At 41.8% G+C, this 12,370-nt stretch overlaps 1 protein-coding gene across 10 annotated transcripts in view; it reads right to left on the reverse strand.

The window, feature by feature from the left end:
- Nucleotides 1–12,370, reverse strand: part of PATJ (PATJ crumbs cell polarity complex component) — a 438,074-nt gene that overhangs the window by 329,574 nt on the left and 96,130 nt on the right. For all 10 annotated transcript variants that reach the window (XM_070078398.1, XM_070078393.1, XM_070078397.1 and 7 more), the window contains exons 16-17: nt 10,593–10,754; nt 494–625 (exon numbers count right to left, since the gene is read on the reverse strand). In XM_070078398.1, the coding sequence (XP_069934499.1) occupies nt 494–625; nt 10,593–10,754 (294 nt within the window). The remainder of the gene's footprint in view (nt 1–493; nt 626–10,592; nt 10,755–12,370) is intronic.

The following is a 12,370-nucleotide window of genomic DNA, read 5'->3' on the forward strand; positions in this document are numbered from 1 at the left end:
AAGCAAACTATAAAAACATTTATATGAAGGGAGACACTAGGGAATGACTGCTAACGTGTAAACAGGGTTTCTCTGGGGGTGTTGAATATGTTCTAAAATTAAGAGTGTGGAAATGATCATACTACTCCAAGAATATACGAAAAATAATTGAACTATATGCTTTAAATGGGTGAATTTTATGATATGTGATATACACCAATAAAGCAGAGGGAAAAGTCCTCCATATGAAAAAGTTCATCAAGTTCTAGTATCTAAAAGCATCCAAGGATATAAAACTATTGTTTACTGTTCAGTTATTATATCATGCACAATTTTATTCACTAAGGGAGCTACTACTCTTAAAGGAATAATTCAGAGTATAACATCCCAACATCGGGATTCAACTTTACTTAAGTCAATGAGTACTTTAGTCAATAATTCACATAACCTTAATATAAACCAATCATTGAAAAAACAAAACAAAACACAACTGCTTCTATGTGAGTTTTTATACCTGGTAATCCAAAATGCTGAATCCCAAACCTTTATGATCTTTTAATAGCTCCACAATCTTGACTTCAGGAGACCAGAGAGCTAATTCACCATCATCATCTTCTTCAGTGTTGACATCTATATTGCGGTCAACCTGAAAAACCAAAGAAAATAAATGCTTCAAAATGTCCTTCAATTTGAAAAGAATGAACATTTATAAGGAATCTCACAGCTTACTTTCAAACTAGGAATTCTTTTCAGCATGCATAGTTTTCCTTTTTAATCTTTTAAAAAGGGGCATGCACTAGGGCACATACTCTAAGACTTCATGAAAATTCAAACACAAATGCAGATTGTTCAAATAAGTTTTTAAAAAATGAAAAGTACCTGCTTCATTCAAAGTATTAACACTGACCTCTTATACTTCAATGAGTTCTGTCATCCCATTAGAAGCATAAAAGGAAAAATATGCAATTTAAGTAAAAATGAAAACATCATACAAAGAAGAAGCTTGTAAGATATGTAAGTAAGAAATGCTTGCATTTATAATAACAATGAGAGACAAAGAGAAAGATGCCAATACAGAGACCGGCAAGATTAGGAGAGGGAAACCATTTCTGTGGCTCTTAGAAGTTTTTAAGAAAAGCTTTACTCAAAAAATAAAGTGAAAAAAAAGTCATTTGCTATTGTATAAGTAGAAAAATAGGTAAAAAGCACTAAGTTGAAAACCTGATCATGAAGAAAGCAAATTAGCAAAACTGCCTAGCACACAAGTCCTTGGTTACTTTTCTTGACGTCACACCATAAAAGTCCCTTTCCTGCAAACTCCCTGTACTGTCACAGAGAAGAATCACTGCTGTGGAATTACAGGATACCTAATAAGGAAAATGCTACTTCAAAAAACCTTCTGTTTTTATATTGTTTATATGTGTATTATTGTTTTCATGTGATTTATTTTATCCTGTCCCAAAATACTTTCAACATATATCTGAAGCTGAGTAATTCTCTTTACAGAATCTTTAAAAATGTCATGAAAAATGCAAATGATATAAAAACTATGCATGGATTTCAAGTTTTTGCACCAAAATAAATTTATCTTTTTAATATATTTACTTATTTATTTATTTGATAGGCAGAGTGACAGAGATGGAAGGAAAGACAGAAAAAGAGATCTTCCATCCTCTGAATCACTCCCCAAATGGTTGCAATAGCCAAGACTGGGTCAGGCTGAAGCCTCGAGCCTGGAACTCCATCTGAATCTCCCTGGAGAATGGCAGGGATCCAAGTACTTGGGCCATCCTCCGCTGCCCTCCCAGGCACATTAGCAGGGAGATGGATAGGAAGCATGGCAACTGGGACTCAAACAGCTGCTTCAATATTGTGTCAGAAGCGGTAGCTTAACCTACTGCACCATAACAACTGTCCCACAAACTTATCTTTTAATCCCATTTTCAGTGAACTTTTTATTTTAAGTCCCCTCATACAGTCCCAGCAACTAACAAAATGGCTTCTAGGTTACAATGGAATAGAAACTCTTTGAAGACCACTGTAGATTTTACCATGGTTATGCACTCAAATTACACAATACCTTGCTCATTCAATTAATATTTGTTCCAACATATTAATCATTTATCTTTGATGTTTGTTTTTCTCTTGAAATTCCTTAATAAAGTTACAGACTTGTTACAGATGAGTATGATCTATCTCCCCAAAAGTTATGCAGATGTTTAAACTCTGATGTCTTAATGTCAATGGTTGATAGATTAAGGGGAGACTTGATATAATTGTGGTGACTAAGAGGTAGGGCTTGTGGGAGCTCTTGGGGTGACTGGAGGCATGACATGCCCTCAGAGTGTTGGCCTCTCAAGAGGGTTATTAAGTTCTGCTGTCTCTGCTTCCTGGCTCACCATGTGATCACTCCTCCACAACCACCATGATGAGCTTCCACCAGACATAAGAGTAAGTGGCTGCCTTTTATTGAACTATAACCACCAAACTGTAAGTTGAAATAAATCTTCTCTTTCCCAAGAAACTCCTGTTGAGTATTTTAGCTAAAATAATGAAAAGGAGACAAATGCAAAACTAAAAAAAAAATTTTTAGAGCTTATTTTTTGTTTTGAAACTTTATCAACACAAACTTGGACATAAATTCAGATAATACATGGGGTAAGGATGACAGAAATTAAAATTCAGTATGTGGCCAGTGCCACAGCTCACTTGGCTAATCCTCTGCCTGCGGCACTGGCATCCCAGGTTCTAGTCCTGGTTGGGGACCTGGATTCTGTCCCAGCTGCTCCTCTTCCAGTCCAGCTCTCTGCTGTAGCCTGGGAAGGCAGTGGAGGATGGCCCAAGTGCTTGGGCCCTGCATCTGCATGGGAGACCAGAAGGAAGCACCTGGCTCCTGGCTTCAGATCGGCGCAGTGAGCCGGCTGTAGCAACCATTTGGGGAGTGAATCAACAGAAGGAAGACCTTTCTCTCTGTCTCTCTCTCTCACTGTCTAACTCTACCTGTCAAAAAAAAAAAAAAAAAAAAAGATTTAGCATGTACTCAACGTGGGGATTCTTTGAGAATTTTCAAGCCACATTCTTCTGGGACCCCAAAGGACTAAACTCTCCTAGTATACAAGAACTCAACCCATCTATTTTCCATCCCAGGTAAGTGCTGAGAAGTTTGAGTTGGCAAAATAATCTTATGAACTTGTGGCAAGATCCTGGACATCCCAAATATTTGCAGCTGGGAACACAGCCATAGCAGCCAAAATCCCTCAAGTCTGGAACCCAAAGTGAACTGGCATTAGTAAAAAAAATCTACCTTGAAGGCAAGCATTTTCATACAAGATATCAGGACATCCTGAAACAAATTATTTTCAGGGTAATGACCATTAGAAATCAAAGAAAACTTGCCACACACAAAAACACAAATATGTGAGCAAAACCGAGTTATAACAATCACATCAGAAACACATTTGCAGACTTCAGACTCTGCACTTATTAGATGGAAATGTAATACATTTATGTAGATTTAATACACAAAGAAATAAAGGGTTGGAGCTGTGGTATAGTGGGTAAAGCCACCACCTACAATGCCAGCATCCCAAGAGTGCTGGTGCGAGTCCTGGCTGCTCCACTTCCCAACCAGCTTCCCTACTAAAGAGCCTGGGAAAGCAGCAGAAGATGGCCCGTGTACTTGCACCCTGCATACATGTGGGAGACCAGAAAGAAGCTCTTGGCTCCTGCCTGATGGGTCTAGCTCTGGCTGTTGCTGCCATTAGAGGTGTGAACCAGCAGACAGAAGATGTGTCTCTCCTTCTCTCTAATTCTGCCTTTCAAATAAATAAATAAATCTTTAGAAAATTTTATAGGAAACAATAAACTGTAAAACTAAAAGATCTGAACGATTTTTATCAAGAAATCTATTTAAGAGGCAGAGAGAGAAAGAGTTCTAAACCCAATTACATGAATGATCACTGCTACATCCCAAAGTCTGCAGTAGCTGGAAGAAGCTGGAGCCAAGCAGGCTGGCATTGTGGTACATCAGGGTAAGCTCCTGCCCGCAATGCTAACTTCCCATATCAGAGTGCCAGTTCAAGTCTTCACTGCTCTGTTGATCACACTCCCTGCTAATGTACCTGGGAAAGCCATGGAAGATGGTTCCTCGCCACTCTCACTGGAGACCCAGATAGAGTTCCAGGCTCCTGTTTAGTCTGGCCCAGCATCAGCCATTGCAGCCACTTAAGGACTGAAACAGCAAATGAAAGATCTTTCTGTCTGTCCCTCTCTCTCTGTCACTCTATCAAATAAGTAAAATAAATCTTAAAGAAAATAAGCTAAAGCCCAGAATCAAACCTAGGTATTCCAGAGTGGGACACAGGTATCTTAGTCACTAGGCTATACACCCTCTCTCTAATTAGAAGTTTTTAATCACCTGATGCTTTATTTTTTTCATGTTAATGTAATATTACAAAGAGAACAGATTCAATATAATTTATATATACAAGTTTAAGAATATAATAACAGAATTGTAAAATATAATGATATTCCTTCCCCTCCCTTTTTTACTTTTTTTTTTCTTTTAAAGATTTACTTATTTAATTAAAAGGCAGAATTACAGATAGGTATAGGCAAAGAGAGAGAGAGAAAAAAAAAGAGGTCTTCCATCTGCTGGTTCACCCCCCAAATGGCTGCAATGGTCAGAGCTGCACCGATCTAAAGCTGGGAGCCAGAAGCTTCTTCCAGGTCTCCCACGTAGGTGCAGGGACCCAAGGACTTGGGCCATCTTCTTCTGCTTTCCCAGACCATAGCAGAGAGCTGGATCGGAAGTGGAGTAGGTGGGACTCGAACTGGTGCCCATATGGGATGCAGGCACTGCAGGCAGTTACTTTAGCTGCTATGCCACAGTGCTGGTCCCCTTTTTTAGTTTTTGAAATAACATTTTTAACTAAGTAGTATTTTTTCTTTTTATTTACTTAAGGTATATAAATTTCATGTATTTCATATATACACATTTAGGAACATAGTGATACTTCCCACACTCCCTTCCTTACACCCACATACCCTTCTTCCTTCCTCTCTTAATTTTTACAATGATCTACTTTCAGTTTACTTTATAATAATAATATTAACCCTACACTAAGTAAAGGGTTCAGGCCGGCGCCGCGGCTCACTAGGCTAATCCTCCACCTAGCGGTGCCGGCACACCGGGTTCTAGTCCCGGTCAGGGCGCCGGATTCTGTCCCAGTTGCCCCTCTTCCAGGCCAGCTCTCTGTTGTGGCCAGGGAGTGCAGTGGAGGATGGCCCAAGTGCTTAGGCCCTGCACCCCATGGGAGACCAGGAGAAGCACCTGGCTCCTGGCTTCGGATCAATGTGGTGTGCTGGCCACAGCGTGCCAGCCGCGGCAGCCATTGGAGGGTGAACCAACGGCAAAGGAAGACCTTTCTCTCTGTCTCTCTCTCTCACTGTCCACTCTGCCTGTCAAAAAAAAAAAAAAAAAAAAAAAAAAAAAGTTCAACAAATAGTAAGAAGAAAATACTATTCCTCAACAGTAGAAATGAGGACTGTAAATAATCATTGAGTAGTAATTTTTTTTTTTTTTTGACAGGCAGAGTTAGAGAGAGACATAGAGAAAGGTCTTCCTTCCATTGGTTCACCCCCAAAATGGCCACTACGGTCAGCGTGCTGCGCCGATCCGAAGCCAGGAGCCAGGTGCCTCCTCCTGATCTCCATGCGGGTGCAGGGCCCAAGCACCTGGGCCATCCTCCACTGCACTCCCAGGCCACAGCAGAGAGCTAGACTGGAAGAGGAGCAACCGGGACAGAATCTGGTGCCCAAACTGGACTAGAACCTGGGGTGCCGGCACCACAGGTGGAGGATTAGCCTATTGAACCGCGGTGCCAGCCTGAGTAATGATTTTTAGAAGTATACTTCTTTGGCCGGCGCCGCAGCTCAATAGGCTAATCCTCAACCTAGCGGCGCCGGCACACCGGGTTCTAGTCCCAGTCGGGGCGCCGGATTCTGTCCCGGTTGCCCCTCTTCCAGGCCAGCTCTCTGCTGTGGCCAGGGAGTGCAGTGGAGGATGGCCCAATTGCTTGGGCCCTGCACCCCATGGGAGCCCAGGAGAAGCACCTGGCTCCTGCCTTCGGATCAGCGCGGTGCCCTGGCAGCAGCGCACCAGCCACGGCGGCCATTGGAGGGTGAACCAATGGCAAAAGAAAGACCTTTCTCTCTGTCTCTCTCTCTCACTATCCACTCTGCCTGTCAAAAAAAAAAAAAAAAAAGAAGAAGTATACTTCTTTAAACTTTGGGTGAGCTTATTAAATAAAATGAAAATACATCATATATACAGACATTTGAATAAGATATACTAGAAAAATCCATTTAGGGGCCAGCATTGTGGTGTATTGGGTTAAGCCTGCAATGCCAGCCTTCCATATGGGCACTAGCTAGAGTCCTGGCTGCTCCACTTCTGATCCAGCTTCCTGCTAATCCCCCTGGAAATGCAGTGGAGGATGGCCCAAGTCCTTGTGCCCGTGTAATCATGTGGAGGACTCAGATGAAGCTTCTGGCTCTTTCTTGGCCCAACCTTGGCTGTTGTAGCCATTTGGGAAGTGAACCCACAGATGGAAGATTGATTCTCTCTCTCTCTAACTCCCTTAGTCTCCCTCTAACTCTGCCTTTCAAATAAATAAAATAGACTTGTTTTTTTTTTTTTTTTTTTTTTTAAAGATTTGAAAGGCAGAGTTACAGAGAGGCAGAGGCATAGGCAGAGGCAGGCAGAGAGAAGGAGAGGCAGAGAGAGAAAGAGAGAGGTCTTCCATCTGCTGCTTCACTCCCCAAATGGCTGCAATGGCCAGAGCTGGGGCGATCCAAAGCCAGGAGCCAGGAGCTTGTTCCAGGTCTCCAACACTGGTTCAGAGGCCCAAGCACTTGTGCCATCTTCTACTGAAGGCAGTGACTTTACCCACTATACCACAGCATTGGCCCCAATAAAATAAATCTTAAAAAAAAAAAAAAAAAACTGGGGCCAGCACTGTGGTGCAGCAGGTTAAACCCCTGGACTGAAGCGCCAGCATCCCATATGGGTGCCAGTTCTAGCCCTAGCTGTTCCGCTTCCAATCCAGCTCTCTGCTATGGCCTGGGATGTCAGTAGAAGATGGCCCAAGTCCTTGGACCCTTGCACCCACATGGGAGACCCAGAAGAGGCTCCTGGCTCCTGGCTTTGGATTGGCGCAGCTCCAGCAGTTGTGGCCATCTGGGAAGTGAACCGGCGGATGGAAGACCTCTCTCTCTATCTCTACCTCTCTCTGTAACTTTCAAATAAATAAAATAAATCTTTTTTTTTTTTTTAATTTTTTGACAGGCAGAGTAGACAGTGAGAGAGAGAGACAGAGAGAAAGGTCTTCCTTTGCCGTTGGTTCACCCTCCAATGGGCGGCCGGCGCACCGCGCTGATCCGATGGCAGGAGCCAGGAGCCAGGTGCTTTTCCTGGTCTCCCATGGGGTGCAGGGCCCAAGCACCTGGGTCATCCTCCACTGCACTCCCTGGCCACAGCAGAGAGCTGGCCTGGAAGAGGGGCAACCGGGACAGAATCCGGCGCCCTGACCGGGACTAGAACCCGGTGTGCCGGTGCCGCTAGGCGGAGGATTAGCCTAGTGAGCCGCGGCGCCGGCCAAATAAAATAAATCTTTAAAAAAAAATCCATTTAATAGAATGAAAGTGAGACAAAATCTTCTGTAATTTGGAAGAATAGCCATCATTGTTAATACAAAACATTATAAAATTAGGGTTGGTCCAAATCTCAAACTGTTGCTGTAGCACTGGAAGGTTAATACACAGTCAAGGGCAGATTGAATCTAAGCATGGGAAAATTTTTTTAATTCTTCAATTGCAAAACTTGGAATGAGTAGGAACATTCTGGATCAATAACTTCTGTATATTTCAGCCTGATGTGAGGAAGTAAAATTCCAAAAATTTTCCCTAAATTATATCTTCCAATAAAAAGTAAAGTTCCACTGACTAATATGATTGATGTTCTACTGTAGCATTTAATACCCTCCCTAATTAATTAATGAGTGTTACAATTTTGGCTGAGTTGCCTAACCAGGTAGGCTTTAGGAACATTAAATGCTATCAGGATAAATGATAAGATAGACACATGGAAAAGAGAGCCAGGATTCAAAGTAACCACATACAATTACAAAACTTGAGTTTATAGAAATTTCAAGGCATCCAGGGTGCATAAGATAGTATATTCCAACCTGAAATATATCACTTTGATGCAATCAATTCTGCATAACTCCTGTATGTACAAAATGGAAAGCAATCAACTAATGGGCAGCAAGGCTGACATTTAGCATAATTCAGAGCTGTTGTTCCCCATTGTGGTAAAGCATGACTGATGGGAGCACAGAGTCAGCAGCCAGAGCGGGTGATTTACACACCCTGCAAGATCAGATTAAAGGTATTTTTATCGACCCTCAGAGGGAAGCCACCATCCACATTTTATTTTAGTAAGGATACTCACAAAAGTGTGGCATTTGCTTTCCCTCCTTGAAATACTATTTTACAAAGGATAAACATTTAAAAAAAGATTGTCAATCACTGATCAAAAATTTACTAATCTCTTGTTATTTTCCCAGTACAAAATAAAAATGCTATTATACAGAAAATAATTTTAAGATATGGTCTTGGCCCAAGATGCTGACAGTCCTCCTGGACAGGCAAGATGAAAGTACACTAACGAATCTGTGACTCTTCAGTACCTTAAGGAATCAGTAAACAAGGACAAGTGGACCTGAGGAGTGAAGAAGAGTGATGGCTCAGTAATTGAGCACTTCCCACATTTGGGCATTACACACAGAACTTTGCACATATTGTTCCATTTCTTCTCACACAAACTCATGAGGTGCATAATTACTGTAAGTACCACCATTTTTCAGAGGATGAAAATGAACAGAGATGGCCCAGCGATGTGATGTAGCAGGTAAAGCTGCCATCTGCAGTGCTGGCATCCCATATGGGTGCCAATTTGAGACCCGGCTGCTCCACTTCCGATCCAGCTCTCTGCTATGGCCTGGGAATGCAGATGGGCCTCTGCACCCACATGGGAGACCCAGATCCTCTGGCTTTGGAATGGCACAGCTCCAGCGGTTGCAGCCAATTGGGGAGTAAACCAGGGGATGGAAGATGTCTCTCTCTGCCTCTCCTTCTCTTTCTGTGTAACTCTGACATTCAAATAAATAAATAAGTCTTTAAAAAAAAAAAAGAAAATGAACAGAAAGTCAAATTATTTGCCCTTAAACTCACAAGTCTTAAGTGGTAGAGGCAAGATTAGGGTCCAAATTTCTTGAAATCCAGAATTTAGGTGAAAGAGAAGGTCCCAGGGCCCTAAACTGGATTTAATAGATTTATAATCTAAAAGAGTCTGGGCGAAGACAGTTGGCACAGCAGTTAAGATGCCTCCTGCGATGAGCGCATCCCATGTCAGAGTGCTTGGTTGGACTCCTGGTTCCTCAACTTCCAATCCAACCACCTACTAATGTGCATTCTAGGAGGCATCAGATGATGGCTCAAGTACTTGGGTCTCTACCACCTATGTGGAAGACCCAGATTGAGTTCTGGGCTCTTGGCTTCAGCATAGCGCAGACCTAGCTGGTATAGGCATTTGGAAAGTGAACCGTGTACTGAAGATCTCTGTCTCCATTTCTCTCTTTGCCTTCCAAATACATAAACAATTTTAAAAGAGTCTGGAAAAGGGGAAATGTAGCGTAATAGATGAAGCTATAAATGGCATACAATGGCAAAGAATATGTTCAAAACTCTTTTCAGAATTGAAATCCTGCTGGAACGCCTCTTAGGTAAGATTTCATTCTCTGACCTTCTGAAGGTTCTTATGGCAATTTCTAGACTGATTTTGAAACTGATCACAGATCTTCATATTTTTAAGGCTCTGAAAAAGGGAAGTCCATTAGATACTCAACACACAGCAACATTTTAAACTTATAATGATGAACTGAGTTGAACTAGAAGCCAACAGTACAAGTCCAGGCAATATCTTAAAAAAAAAAAAAAAGGTTCTCGAAAACCAAAATGCATGCATATCAATGTTGCCAATGTTTTAAAGACAGGAGAGTTTATGTCATTAAATGAACACTGACAATTTGAAAAGCTATGCATTGTTCCCTTAGTGAAATACAAAGGAGCCACTTGGGTTGGGTCCCCTTCCCTCCACATTTCCATCCACTCTTCAGGGAAGCTTGATGAAAGAGCATGCCGGGGCAGGTGCTGTGGTACAGCAGGTTAAGCTGCCACCTGCAGCATGGGCATCTAGCTACCTCCTAATGTACTTGGGAAAAGCAGTGAAATTTGGTCCAAGTCAGTCCTTGGGCCCCTGCCACCTTACATGGGAGACCCAGAAGAAGCTCACGGTTCCTGGCTTGAGCCTGGCCCAGACCTGGCCACTATGGCCATCTAGAGAGTGAACCAGTGGACAGAAGTTTTCTCTGTCTCTCCCTCTCTAACTCTGACATTCAAATAAATAAATCTTAAAACAAACAAACAAAACAAAACAAAACAAAACAAACCACGAGCATGCCTATGGGAATCACAGCATATTCACTTGGTACCTCCATCTCAGGAAGGGAAGGTTCAGTGGTCCTAGGTTCATCCACAGAGGCCTCGTCATCAAACAATCGTCGACAGCAAACCAGGGTAAAAGGAGGTGGCACTTCTTTAAGAAAGGAGACTGCTTCTCGGCGAGATTTTCCATAGAGCTGCACACCATTGACCTAGGAGGACAAAGGTTAAATCAGGATTTAGGGGGTCCCCTAAGTGAAAAAACAGGAGTTTCTTGCTTATATCAATCTACCAAATAAAATAGGATATCACTTTAAGCTCCCTTTAACAAACAGTCTAAATTTCATCATCTTATTTATTAGTAGTACCTGAAAACATTGGCAAATGCTTAAAATTTATAAAAAATCAGGTGAAAGATTTAGTCAACCCCAGTGAATGAAGTATAAAGTGTGTGCTGAGGACAACTATTACTGACCAAGTTATCTACTTACTTGTGCACACCTCCACAGCTATTCATTTTGATACTCCAAATGTTGTATTCTCTCACATACTTCTATCCACCTCTCCTTAAACACACCAAAAATCATTTACAGACTACCTAAGATCATTTCCTTTTAAATTTTGATTTAACTAAGAATATCACTATAGATATTAATATTAAATTTAAGGCTGTTAAAAGCTGCCCAACTAAGAACATGTAGGTAACAAAATTCAGGATACTCATCTGTCAAAATTTAATATCAGCTCACAATATTCTTCTGTAATACTCTTAATACCAACCAGAAAAATCACTTCTATAGAAAAGAAATACACCTAACTTTGTATCAGTTCCATTCTTAAATGCTGTGCTGATACACATATCAAGTACATGTAGAAAGTGTTAGTTTTCAAACGTTTTTACCCAAATGTCCCTACATTTAAAAAAATAGATAACTATTCCTTATTAATTATTAACCCCTATCACCAAAAACTTTTCTAAATTTCACCTGATTTTACTGTTAAAAAACATTTTGTGGGCCAGCGCGTGGCACAGTGGGTTAATGCCCTGGCCTGAAGCGCCGGCATCCCATATAGGCACCGGTTCGAGACCCAGCTGCTCCACTTCCGATCCAGCTCTCTGCTGTGGCCTGGGAAAGCAGTAGCGGATGGCCCGAGTCCTTGGGCCCCTGCACCTGCGTGGGAGACCCAGAAGAAGCTCCTGGCTTCAGACAGGCACAGCTCCAGCAGTTGCGGCCATCTGGGGAGTGATGGAAGTGGATGGAAGACCTCTCTCTCTCTGCGTAACTCTGACTTTCAGATAAATAAATAAATTTTTAAAAAATAAAAAAAGCTTTGCACCAAAAATGAATCAGAAAGTCTCATAATTTTTCATATACATGACTTTAGCGCAGTTTTCTCACTTCTAGCTTTAAGTCACTAAAAGCTGATCTTCCTGCTGCTTACAAGAAGTTGAGGTATGAACACCATTGAGGCAACACACTTCTCACACCTGAGTCCTACCTTCCTGGGAAGGTTTAATGGTATTGTTAGGTTCAAAGTATTTCTAGTCTGGCATTAATTTCTGACATGTATAGTGCTAATGTTCAGAAAACTGGCAGGATTGACTTTATTGGGAGAAGACACCCACAAATCTTTCATTGCACCAAAGATTTAGAGGACACTGGGTTTCTAGAAGCATCCCATCCGCACTGGGCTCAGCCAATGGTACCTGGAAACCACTCTCAAGCCTGTAACATAAGACCAGACACATCTCCTTGCCTCTTAATTATTTACAAAGAAAACACCACATTGTAAACAGACCCACAAGCAATTTAGGGAGCTAGTCCTA

Source organism: Oryctolagus cuniculus, chromosome 7 (genome assembly GCF_964237555.1).
Source record: "Oryctolagus cuniculus chromosome 7, mOryCun1.1, whole genome shotgun sequence".
NCBI lineage: Eukaryota > Metazoa > Chordata > Mammalia > Lagomorpha > Leporidae > Oryctolagus > Oryctolagus cuniculus.